At 46.1% G+C, this 12,919-nt stretch overlaps 1 protein-coding gene across 1 annotated transcript; it reads left to right on the top strand.

Annotated features, from left to right (window-relative positions):
• Positions 1-3,280: 3,280 nt before the first annotated feature.
• Positions 3,281-6,895, top strand: LOC117400954 (receptor activity-modifying protein 1-like). The gene is made up of 3 exons (XM_034001317.3): positions 3,281-3,440; positions 4,635-4,758; positions 5,195-6,895. The coding sequence occupies exons 1-3, from the start codon at positions 3,386-3,388 to the stop codon at positions 5,448-5,450; spliced, it is 435 nt and encodes a 144-aa protein (XP_033857208.2). The 5' UTR covers positions 3,281-3,385; the 3' UTR covers positions 5,451-6,895.
• The last annotated feature ends 6,024 nt before the right edge of the window (positions 6,896-12,919 follow it).

The raw sequence follows: 12,919 nt of genomic DNA, 5'->3' as shown, positions 1-12,919 counted from the left end.
AGCCGTGCGGTACTATACACAGAGCCATGCTGTACTATACACAGAGCCGTGCAGTACTATACACAGAGCCGTGCAGTACTATACACAGAGCCGTGCTGTACTATACACAGAGCCGTGCTGTACTATACACAGAGGTGCAGTACTATACACAGAGCCGTGCGGTACTATACACAGAGCCGTGCTGTACTATACACAGAGCCATGCTGTACTATACACAGAGCAGTGCTATACTATACACAGAGCCATGCTGTACTATACACAGAGCCGTGCTGTACTATACACAGAGGTGCTGTACTATACACAGAGGTGCAGTACTATACACAGAGCCGTGCTGTACTATACACAGAGGTGCTGTACTATACACAGAGCCATGCTGTACTATACACAGAGCCATGCTGTACTATACACAGAGGTGCAGTACTATACACAGAGCCATGCTGTACTATACACAGAGCCATGCTGTACTATACACAGAGCCGTGCTGTACTATACACAGAGGTGCTGTACTATACACAGAGCCGTGCTGTACTATACACAGAGGTGCTGTACTATACACAGAGCCATGCTGTACTATACACAGAGCCGTGCAGTACTATACACAGAGCCGTGCAGTACTATACACAGAGCCGTGCTGTACTATACACAGAGCCGTGCTGTACTATACACAGAGGTGCAGTACTATACACAGAGCCGTGCGGTACTATACACAGAGCCGTGCTGTACTATACACAGAGCCATGCTGTACTATACACAGAGCAGTGCTATACTATACACAGAGCCATGCTGTACTATACACAGAGCCGTGCTGTACTATACACAGAGGTGCTGTACTATACACAGAGGTGCAGTACTATACACAGAGCCGTGCTGTACTATACACAGAGGTGCTGTACTATACACAGAGCCATGCTGTACTATACACAGAGCCATGCTGTACTATACACAGAGGTGCAGTACTATACACAGAGCCATGCTGTACTATACACAGAGCCATGCTGTACTATACACAGAGCCGTGCTGTACTATACACAGAGGTGCTGTACTATACACAGAGCCATGCTGTACTATACACAGAGGTGCTGTACTATACACAGAGGTGCAGTACTATACACAGAGCCGTGCTTTACTATACACAGAGGTGCTGTACTATACACAGAGCCATGCTGTACTATACACAGAGCCATGCTGTACTATACACAGAGGTGCAGTACTATACACAGAGCCATGCTGTACTATACACAGAGCCATGCTGTACTATACACAGAGCCGTGCTGTACTATACACAGAGGTGCTGTACTATACACAGAGCCATGCTGTACTATACACAGAAGTGCTGTACTATACACAGAGCCGTGCTGTACTATAAACAGAGGTGCTGTACTATACACAGAGGTGCAGTACTATACACAGAGCCATGCTGTACTATACACAGAGCCGTGCTGTACTATACACAGAGCCGTGCTGTACTATACACAGAGCCATGCTGTACTATACACAGAGGTGCAGTACTATACACAGAGCCGTGCTGTACTATACACAGAGCCATACTGTACTATACACAGAGCCATGCTGTACTATACACAGAGGTGCAGTACTATACACAGAGCCATGCTGTACTATACACAGAGCCGTGCTGTACTATACACAGAGCCGTGCTGTACTATACACAGAGGAGCTGTACTATACACAGAGCCATGCTGTACTATACACAGAGCCATGCTGTACTATACACAGAGGTGCAGTACTATACACAGAGGTGCAGTACTATACACAGAGCCATGCTGTACTATACACAGAGGTGCAGTACTATACACAGAGGTGCAGTACTATACACAGAGCCATGCTGTACTATACACAGAGCCATGCTGTACTATACACAGAGCCGTGCGGTACTATACACAGAGCCATGCTGTACTATACACAGAGCCGTGCTGTACTATACACAGAGGTGCTGTACTATACACAGAGGTGCTGTACTATACACAGAGCCATGCTGTACTATACACAGAGCCATGCTGTACTATACATAGAGCCATGCAGTACTATACACAGAGGTGCAGTACTATACACAGAGGTGCAGTACTATACACAGAGCCATGCTGTACTATACACAGAGCCATGCTGTACTATACACAGAGCCATGCTGTACTATACACAGAGCCGTGCTATACTATACACAGAGCCATGCTGTACTATACACAGAGCCGTGCTGTACTATACACAGAGGTGCAGTACTATACACAGAGGTGCAGTACTATACACAGAGCCATGCTGTACTATACACAGAGCCGTGCTGTACTATACACAGAGCCGTGCTGTACTATACACAGAGCCATGCTGTACTATACACAGAGCCGTGCTGTACTATACACAGAGCCGTGCAGTACTATACACAGAGCCGTGCTGTACTATACACAGAGCCATGCTGTACTATACACAGAGCCATGCTGTACTATACACAGAGCCGTGCTATACTATACACAGAGCCATGCTGTACTATACACAGAGCCGTGCTGTACTATACACAGAGCCATGCTGTACTATACACAGAGCCGTGCAGTACTATACACAGAGGTGCAGTACTATACACAGAGCCATGCTGTACTATACACAGAGCCGTGCAGTACTATACACAGAGCCGTGCTGTACTATACACAGAGCCATGCTGTACTATACACATAGGTGCAGTACTATACACAGAGCCGTGCTGTACTATACACAGAGCCATGCTGTACTATACACATAGGTGCAGTACTATACACAGAGCCGTGCTGTACTATACACAGAGCCGTGCTGTACTATACACAGAGGTGCAGTACTATACACAGAGCCATGCTGTACTATACACAGAGCCGTGCTGTACTATACACAGAGCCATGCTGTACTATACACAGAGGTGCTGTACTATACACAGAGCCATGCTGTACTATACACAGAGCCGTGCTGTACTATACACAGAGCCATGCTGTACTATACACAGAGGTGCAGTACTATACACAGAGCCGTAATGTACTATACACAGAGGTGCAGTACTATACAGCCTCTTAGGAATTACTGTGGGTGTTTAGTGCCTGTGTTCAGAGAAAGTGTACTCCCTCCAGTCCAGGGCAGGCTTGAGGCACAGTTTGAATTGCTCCCTCACCCACTACTACTACTACTACTACTACTACTACTACTACTACTACTGCTGCTGCTGCTGCTGCTGCTGCTGCTGCTGCTAATAATAATAATAAGCAAACCTCTCTTCAGTTTGCCTGCAAGCGGGATCCTTGACGCCACCCGCTGCTGCTCACCTGTATGGCAGGGGCGGTCTCTCCATCCTGCCTCTCTGTGCTCTTCCAGCTCCGCGGTTCAGCCAGCGCTCCAGTGAAGAAATGAAGCCGACATGACTCCGACTTCACGGCTTTATCGGCTGCTCCGCGGACTCCTGCTGCTGCCCGGTAAGGCATTGCCACGATATGTTATGATCGAATTCATGCTGAAAGTTCAGCATGTCGTCCATGCGCTGTATAACACAAGAACGAGCCTCTTACAGATGTATCTAGTGTCGCTGAAGATGCGAGCCAGCAGGTCTCCAGAACTTCTCCATAGAAAATCGAGTACACAGCACTCTGATATCAATGTTACACCCGAATAATAACACCTCGATAAAGCGTGCGTGTAAAACTACGACTTTGTATTTCAAATACATTTTAGGAAATCGTTCTCCATTTTTTAAAAAAAAACGTTTATATGGTAAATAGATATTTAAATGTGTATTTTATTACTGAAGACAAAAGCCGATCTTGTTGTTTAATATATAGAAACGTCTGCATGGTTTCTAAAACACTGTCATACTTTCGTATATACACAGCTATACTGGTAAATCATTTCCACAGACAGCAGTGACAAATCTATAGGTATCTTCTCTTTGAAGTTATAGGTTTATAATTATGAGACATAAGTGATACTTCTTCTTCTTCTTCTTCTTATACACGGTGAACATTTATTTTACTGGAAAGTTGACGCACAGTTGAAGTCGTTAAAATGTCTATTATCACTTACACAAAAACTGAACAGAATCCATTAAGCTGTAATTTGAACAGAGTCTACCCCCGGAGCGAGTCCTTCAGACAGGCGCGCTATAGCGTGAACAAAACGACTTGTTTCTTTCTTTCACTTATTCTTTAAAGGAGTGCGGACTGGCGCTGGAAGCACAGAGGAGCCGCGATATCACGGTTCAGTAATATAATTTAGCGGACAGTCCATTCATTCCGATGTACAAGAAGAACGCATTGAAACCTTACAGGAGACATTCAAGCATGTTGAACGCTAACGGCCTCCAGGTCTGTACCGTAGCTTATTGAAACACGTTATCCCTGAATACCAAAAGCTTCTTCTGAGAGTCTGAAACTCGCTGTTTTAACCCGACTCTTTATCCTGAACGCTGTTCCCATCATAAAATCATTGAGACCCTCATAATCATAATCGCGGATAATTATAGTGGAAAATTATTGCAAAATAATGGCCTGGCCGCAATGCAATTAGATTGTTCCCTCCGCAATTATTTGCACTGCGCCTACACTTACATACACCTAAGTGTATTTTTTAGCGGTAGCTAGTGACGGCTGTTTTGAATGTCTGTGTTTCTCCAGCCCTCTGTGCAGCGTGTGACCTGACCCTGTATTCCAGCAGTATCCAGCACTGTGTAACAAACTTCGAGGTCCAGATGAACTGGACCGACCCGCAGCGTTGGTGTGACTGGACTGTCCTCTCCAGGTAGGGCTGAGACGCTGTGTAAAAATTCAGAGCTGTACAGCAGTAATAATAATAATAATAATAATAATAATAATAATAATAATAATAATAATAATAATAATAATAATAATAATAATAATTTGAAAGAACGTGCACGACATCACTCATGAGTTGCATATTTGTGAATATCATTATGGTATAGTGTATAATTGATAGAGGAGAGCCTGAGTTCAAGTCATTTTGTGATCCCCAGTTTAATTACACACGACACACATGTCTTTATGGACAGCTCAGTAAGAGAGAGGACCGTCTCAGTGGCAGTGATCCTTATTGAGTATTAGATGACTGTCAGATACACAATTATTGGTGATAACATGCTAATCAATAAGAGTAAAGAAGTGATCTGAACTATCCTGCCCTCCAGCTGTGTTGAGAGTGTCCCTCTCTCTCCCTCCAGTCTCTATAATGACCTGACTGTGTGTACGGAGATGCTGGCTGACGCTCTGCAGTGTGAGTGGCCGAACCCCGAGGTGGACTCCCTGTTTGTGGGGGTTCATGGCCGTTGGCTGAAAGCCTGCCCTCGCTACATTGCCCCACTCCGTGACCCCCCCCTCTTTGTGCTCGTGCCTCTCATCCTGGCTCCTGTCCTCTCCACGCTCCTGGTCACCGCTCTCATCATCTGGCTGGGCAAGCGGAGCGAGGGAATGCTGTGAGTCTAGAACCTCTGACAGTCTAGAACCTTCAACAGTCTAGAACACTCTTTAGGACTAAAGTGCAATCCAGAATACTCTAGAAAACTGTTCTCCACATTACCCTGGAACACATTAAAACAACAATTATTGAAGACTAAAGTACTCCAGAATCCAGAATATTACAGAATGTTCCACACTGCTCTAGAACACCCTAGGACATGGGGTTCTCTACTGGGGGTCTGTGGCCCCTTAGGGGGCCTTGAGGAGGTTTCAAGGGGTCCTCCAAAAATAAACCAGAGAATGTGTTATTTTCCCTGCATGCTTACATGCTGAGACCGATTAGCTTTAGCATGTGAGAAGCATGCACAGAAATGAACGTGTTCTGAGGTTACTAACACGTTCTCAGGTGTAATAGAGCTATTTCAGCGGGAGCACGACAGATTACAAAGCAGAGGAAAAATCGTTGGAAACACACACAATAAATACCAGATATGGATACATTTTTAATTCGACCATTCAGCATCAAAACTACAAAACCTACAGAATGATGATGCAGAACTTCCTTCAACAAGTTCAACTGTAAGGGCTGAAGAACAGCAAGGAAGCAAAAAGGCTGGGAGCCCCTTCCCTCGGAGACTCTGGGGCCCTCTTGAAGAATAAACTGGTGTTCTGAATGGATCCAGCACTACAGCACATTGCTCTAGAACACTCTGGATTGCTTTACAGAATGTGCTTCAGCAATACAGGTGCTTATAAACAGCACTGCAATATGTACAGCAGTACAGACTTTGGTTAAAATGGATGTTGCTCACATAATTCATTTGTTAGGCGAATGGCCTCCTCAACATGTAAGAGAAAGCTCTTCCACATCTTCACCCCAATGTAACTTCAGTGAAGGGAACAGAGGAGGGAGGTCACTGAGGAATGCTCCGATCTCTCAAGGACAGTTTCAGCTGAACGCTGCCCCTCTGGTAATCAATCCTGTTTGACAGCGCTGTCTTGAGAGTGCTCTTTGATTTGTGGCGTTGCTTCTTTTGTTGCTGTTGTCTTTACTGCATGTTTTAATATCCGCCACTGCGTGTGAAATATTTGTTTACAGACTCTTAAGCCGTGATGGTTACATTTTCACAGAATTGCAGAAAAGGAGACACCAGAATGACTTGGTAATCAAACAAGCGTGTGTGTGATTGTGTGTGTTTGTGATTGTGTGTGTTTGTGATTGTGTGTTTGTGTGTGTTAGTTTGTGTGATTCAATGTGTGTGTGTGTGTGTGATTGTGGGTATGTGATTCTGTGTGTGTGTGTGTGTGTGTGTGATTGTGGGTATGTGATTCTGTGTGTGTGATTATGTTGTGTGTGTCTGTGTTTTTGATTGTGTGTGATTCTGTCTCTGTGTGTAATTGTGTATGTGTCTATGTGTGTCTATGTGTGTGTGTTTGTGTGTCTATGTGTGCGTGTGTGTGTGTGTGTGTGTGTGTGTGTGTGTGTGTGTTTGTGTGTCTGTGTGTGTGTGTGTGTGTGCGTGTGTGTGTGTAGGTGTGTGTGTGTGTGTGTGTGTGTATGTGTGTCTGTGTGTGTGTGTGTGAGATTCTGTCTGTGTGTGTGTGTGTGATTCTGTCTCTGTGTGTGTGTGTGTGTGGGTGTATATGTGTGTGTGTGTGTGATTCTGTCTCTGTGTGTGTGTGTGATTCTGTCTATGTGTGTGTGTGTGTGTCTGTGTGTGTGGTTTGTTTCACCTCTGTGTCGGGTGTTTGCTTCATGATTCAAAGACTGCAGAATCAGAGGGACACTTTAAAATGACAACAATAAATATCTCCTCAAAAACACTGGCGGGGGACTGTGAGGGGGGGCAGGGACAGAGGATGATGACAGAGGAGCAGGGGGGACAGGGACAGAGGAATGGGGGGAAAGAGGAGCGGGGGGGCCAGGGACCGAGGAATGGGCAGACAGAGGGGCGGGGGGGCCAGGGACAGAGGAATGGGGGACAAAGGGGCGGGGGGGCAGGGACAGAGGAATGGGGGGCAGAGGAGCAGGGGGCAGGGACAGAGGAATGGGGGACAGAGGAGCGGGGGGGCAGGGACAGAGGAATGGGGGGGACAGAGGAGCGGGGGGGCAGGGACAGAGAAATGGGGGGACAGAGGAGCGGGGGGGCCAGGGACAGAGGAATGGGGGGACAGAGGAGCGGGGGGGCAGGGTCAGAGGAGCAGGGGGGCAGGGACAGAGGAATGGGGAGGACAGAGGAGCGGGGGGGGGGCAGGGACAGAGAAATGGGGGGCAGAGAAGTTGGGGTAATAGAAGAGCTGGGGGGGCAGTGACAGAGGACCGGGGACGATGAGAGAGCAGCGGGGGGGGCAGGGACAGAGAAGCAGGGGGAGATGGAGAGGAGAGATGTACAAGAAAAGAAGGAGAAAGAGGGGTGGTAAGAGATGGGGGAGAGGAGAAGGATGACAACAAGCTCCCCTTACACTGATGCTTAATAAATAACTCTGAATGCCATTTGAATTGCCTTTTTACATTGATGTTGCTCCAGTATTAAGTTCTCATTTTTCTCTAAATCTTAACCTGTGTGTGAGTTGCTTTGACAGCAGCAGTGCCAGCCCCACCTGATCTCTGTCTCTGTAGATGAAAGATGTCACACAGGGGTTTCAAGATATCCTTAAAAAAACAACTCTGCTATATAAAATGATACACAAAGGTGCAAGTCAAACCATGCACAATAGGGGCTGAAATACCCCTCTAATATTCAGTGTATCAGGCACTACTCATTATGCACTTGACTTGGCCATTTTAATCTCCACAGTATTCTCTGAAATCCTCCCCATACTTTCCAGACTCTGGGTACTCACCTGCAACAGGACCTGGCCATGCTGCAATAATAGCCTTGGATTAGACCATATATCCCTGTATTCTTATTTATTTTTTTACTTATTACTTCTAGTAATAAACTGGAGACAAAAATCAGGTGTTTTGCTAGATTTTATTGCTCTGACAACAGGTCAAACTTAATAGGTTATCAATCATATAAACTGATAGAAATGAATACAATGCCTAAGCTAACTAACATATTGAAGTTATATAAAAACAATAAAACTACTTTCACTTTCCTGTTCCAATCACATGCTGTGCAATTCTTAGCTAAATCTAACAAGACAATTTGCAATCATAATATTATATCTGTAACTGTAATATCCAGGAATAATAGGTTGCCTGACTGAATTAACTATAAAACATGATGTCACATGATTTGATTGGATCTTTTCCAATGTTCAGTTGTACTGCAGCTCTTCCATTAGATTCAGTATCTCCTGACATTATGCACCCCGGGGATACTTGGTTTTTGTTCACCAAAAATAACAGCGTGTAAAAAATACTACATTTGCATTTGTTAGTCAAATTGTGTAACCCTCTCAGAATATCTACAGACATGCTGTAACACATGTGGTGTGCAGGGTGAGTCACACAGTCAGGGGAGTGCAGGTTCTGGCTGAGTAGAGTCACTGGTCTTCACTGGGGTTTCCAAAGGGAGCATCACATTGGCTCTGGTGCTCTCGTGGGTTCGGGAGGCAAAACCGGCAGACTGTTTCTCCTCATCATGGTACAGCGGACTCTACTGGCCAGGTGCCCAGGGAGCTCAGAGCGGACACCTGCATGGCTGGCCTTTGTCCTCCAGAGGCTGGTAGCTCGCTGATCCGCTCTCGAGTTCCTGGGTGTAGAAGAGGAAGCTGGCTCAGTCGTGGGATTGCAGGACGCCCACTGATTCCTTTAGTTCTGCTGAGCTGTGTGGGGAATCACTGCACTATTTGACTCAAAGTTGACAATGAATCCTGGAACATCAAATGACTTTGAGAATATCTAAACAACTTGTAAACAACAGCTATAATAGAAAACAAAATGCATGATTTGTTTGTTAACTGTCCCCGGCAGGCTTTATTCCCTGCTAATCTCAGGGAGCTGTTTCAGAGACCTGTCTATTGCACAGTTATGTGAGTCATCAGTCCTACAGAAACCCGCTGCCTGCTTAACCCTTGAGTGCTAGGTATTATGTGGGAGAGGCCGTGTTTCTGGGGTGTGACATCACTGGGGTTTCATTAGAAGGCGGGAGTTTGAGACCGTGTTTCTGGGGTGTGACATCACTGGGGTTTCATTAGAAGGCGGGAGTTTGAGACAGCGTTTCTGGGGTGTGACATCACTGGGGTTTCATTAGAAGGTGGGAGTTTGAGACAGCGTTTCTGGGGTGTGACATCACTGGGGTTTCATTAGAAGGCGGGAGTTTGAGACAGTGTTTCTGGGGTGTGACATCAGTGGGGTTTCATTAGAAGGCGGGAGTTTGAGACAGTGTTTCTGGGGTGTGACATCACTGGGGTTTCATTAGAAGGCGGGAGTTTGAGACAGTGTTTCTGGGGTGTGACATCACTGGGGTTTCATTAGAAGGCGGGAGTTTGAGACCGTGTTTCTGGGGTGTGACATCACTGGGGTTTCATTAGAAGGCGGGAGTTTGAGACAGCGTTTCTGGGGTGTGACATCACTGGGGTTTCATTAGAAGGCGGGAGTTTGAGACAGTGTTTCTGGGGTGTGACATCACTGGGGTTTCATTAGAAGGTGGGAGTTTGAGACAGTGTTTCTGGGGTGTGACATCACTGGGGTTTCATTAGAAGGCGGGAGTTTGAGACAGCGTTTCTGGGGTGTGACATCACTGGGGTTTCATTAGAAGGCGGGAGTTTGAGACAGTGTTTCTGGGGTGTGACATCACTGGGGTTTCATTAGAAGGCGGGAGTTTGAGACAGTGTTTCTGGGGTGTGACATCACTGGGGTTTCATTAGAAGGCGGGAGTTTGAGACAGCGTTTCTGGGGTGTGACATCACTGGGGTTTCATTAGAAGGTGGGAGTTTGAGACAGTGTTTCTGGGGTGTGACATCACTGGGGTTTCATTAGAAGGCGGGAGTTTGAGACAGTGTTTCTGGGGTGTGACATCACTGGGGTTTCATTAGAAGGCGGGAGTTTGAGACCGTGTTTCTGGGGTGTGACATCACTGGGGTTTCATTAGAAGGCGGGAGTTTGAGACCGTGTTTCTGGGGTGTGACATCACTGGGGTTTCATTAGAAGGCGGGAGTTTGAGACCGTGTTTCTGGGGTGTGACATCACTGGGGTTTCATTAGAAGGCGGGAGTTTGAGACAGCGTTTCTGGGGTGTGACATCACTGGGGTTTCATTAGAAGGTGGGAGTTTGAGACAGTGTTTCTGGGGTGTGACATCACTGGGGTTTCATTAGAAGGCGGGAGTTTGAGACAGTGTTTCTGGGGTGTGACATCACTGGGGTTTCATTAGAAGGCGGGAGTTTGAGACCGTGTTTCTGGGGTGTGACATCACTGGGGTTTCATTAGAAGGCGGGAGTTTGAGACCGTGTTTCTGGGGTGTGACATCACTGGGGTTTCATTAGAAGGCGGGAGTTTGAGACAGTGTTTCTGGGGTGTGACATCAGTGGGGTTTCATTAGAAGGCGGGAGTTTGAGACAGTGTTTCTGGGGTGTGACATCACTGGGGTTTCATTAGAAGGCGGGAGTTTGAGACAGTGTTTCTGGGGTGTGACATCACTGGGGTTTCATTAGAAGGTGGTAGTTTGAGACAGTGTTTCTGGGGTGTGACATCACTGGGGTTTCATTAGAAGGCGGGAGTTTGAGACAGTGTTTCTGGGGTGTGACATCACTGGGGTTTCATTAGAAGGCGGGAGTTTGAGACAGTGTTTCTGGGGTGTGACATCACTGGGGTTTCATTAGAAGGCGGGAGTTTGAGACAGTGTTTCTGGGGTGTGACATCACTGGGGTTTCATTAGAAGGCGGGAGTTTGAGACAGCGTTTCTGGGGTGTGACATCACTGGGGTTTCATTAGAAGGCGGGAGTTTGAGACAGTGTTTCTGGGGTGTGACATCACTGGGGTTTCATTAGAAGGTGGGAGTTTGCTGCTTTGATCTCTGATAAGGTTTAGGTCACTTTTCATTTTGCCTGATTATGAGACAATCACTCTCTCCTCGTTCCTAATACAAACAGTATCTTTTCAACTCAAACCACTAGTCACACTGCGTCCCTCTCTCCCCGTCGCTCAGCACTAACCATTAAGCCACACTGCTTCCCTCCTTCCCAGTCCCTCAGCTCTAACCACTAGAGCCACACTGCTTCCCTCCCTCCCAGTCCCTCAGCTCAAACCACTAGAGCCACACTGCTTCCCTCCCTCCCAGTCCCTCAGCTCTAACCACTAGAGCCACACTGCTTCCCTCCCTCCCAGTCCCTCAGCTCTAACCACTAGAGCCACACTGCTTCCCTCAGCTCCCAGTCTCTTCTTTAACACCTCCTAGTTCATCAGTATTGTTGAACAGGATTGTCTCCAGTGGAATTGTTAATAGTAACTCCATCCTCAGCTCCACTCTTCTGTAGCTGTGCTGTTTTTGATTTATGGTGTCTTCTCAAGGACAGTGTAGTCAGTCGCTGGCTGCTTCAGTGCCAGGCTGCCTGGGTAAAGCTGCCCCTGTTCTCTCAGATGATTTACAGATAGATAGATAATGAAAGGGCAGTGGGCTCATTTGTTTATCGCTGGAAGCCTGGGTTCAATCTGGCTGTGGGTCACAAGCTCATCTAGAAACACAGCAAACTGACTTTTTACTTATCAGATTATTTAGAAAAAAGGCAGTAAATCGCCACCGACTTGCAAATTTAGGCCTAAAGATCATAAGATTATAACTGAACGAGAGGAGGCCATTCAGCCCATCAGTGCTCCTCTGTTTGCTAGTAGCTGATTCATCTCAAAACTTTGCCAAGTCTTAAGGGATCCCAGTGATTCAGCATCAACAGCATGACTAGGTACCCATTCCAAAACCTCACCAGGCTGTGACGAAGTGTCTCCTTCCTTCTGTCCTGAATCTCCACTTCATTGACAGCTGTGTCCTCCGCTCCTGGTTTCTGTGCTGCACAAAGTATTGCTTTGTAGAGTTTTGATCACAAGCTAAAGACAGTATTATTTTTAATGTTACATTTTTATATTTATTCATTAAATAATGTCAGATAATCTCATTTGTGAATTATTTATGAACACGCTTCTTGTGAAGTAAAAATAGGCACATTTACATTTGACAATAAATCACATTTAATAGGATATTAAGTTTTAGCACTGAAGAGAGGGAGATAATGAGGTGTCAGTTTGACTTACCCAGAACACTCAATCAAAATGGAAATGAAAATCTGTGGTACTGTAGAGAATTGAACAGTTCTACCAGACTTGATCTCTCCTTTTATAGCCAAGTTTCTTTTTAGTACTATGAATACAATCAGAATCGAAGACTTAATACATTGTGTTCAATTGAGAACATCTTAATACCTACCTGCAGTCTACCTTGAAGTGGTCCATTCACTGCAAATGAACCTATCCTGCAGCCTCTCATTAGTACAGTCCTCTGTATCGACCGCAGGATCATCTCCAGTAGTAGATACTGTTAGTTCATGCAAC

The sequence above is a fragment of the Acipenser ruthenus genome, chromosome 45 (genome assembly GCF_902713425.1).
Source record: "Acipenser ruthenus chromosome 45, fAciRut3.2 maternal haplotype, whole genome shotgun sequence".
Taxonomy (NCBI): Eukaryota; Metazoa; Chordata; class Actinopteri; order Acipenseriformes; family Acipenseridae; genus Acipenser; species Acipenser ruthenus.
This window is presented reverse-complemented; position numbering and strand designations above follow the sequence as displayed.

Bases quoted from the DNA above. Each gene is read 5' to 3' on its own strand.
- LOC117400954 (XM_034001317.3), top strand. From the start codon at position 3,386: ATGACTCCGACTTCACGGCTTTATCGGCTGCTCCGCGGACTCCTGCTG. The intron at 3,441-4,634 runs GTAAGGCATTGC...GTGTTTCTCCAG, and splicing joins CGGACTCCTGCTGCTGCCCG to CCCTCTGTGCAGCGTGTGAC. The intron at 4,759-5,194 runs GTAGGGCTGAGA...CTCTCCCTCCAG, and splicing joins GACTGGACTGTCCTCTCCAG to TCTCTATAATGACCTGACTG.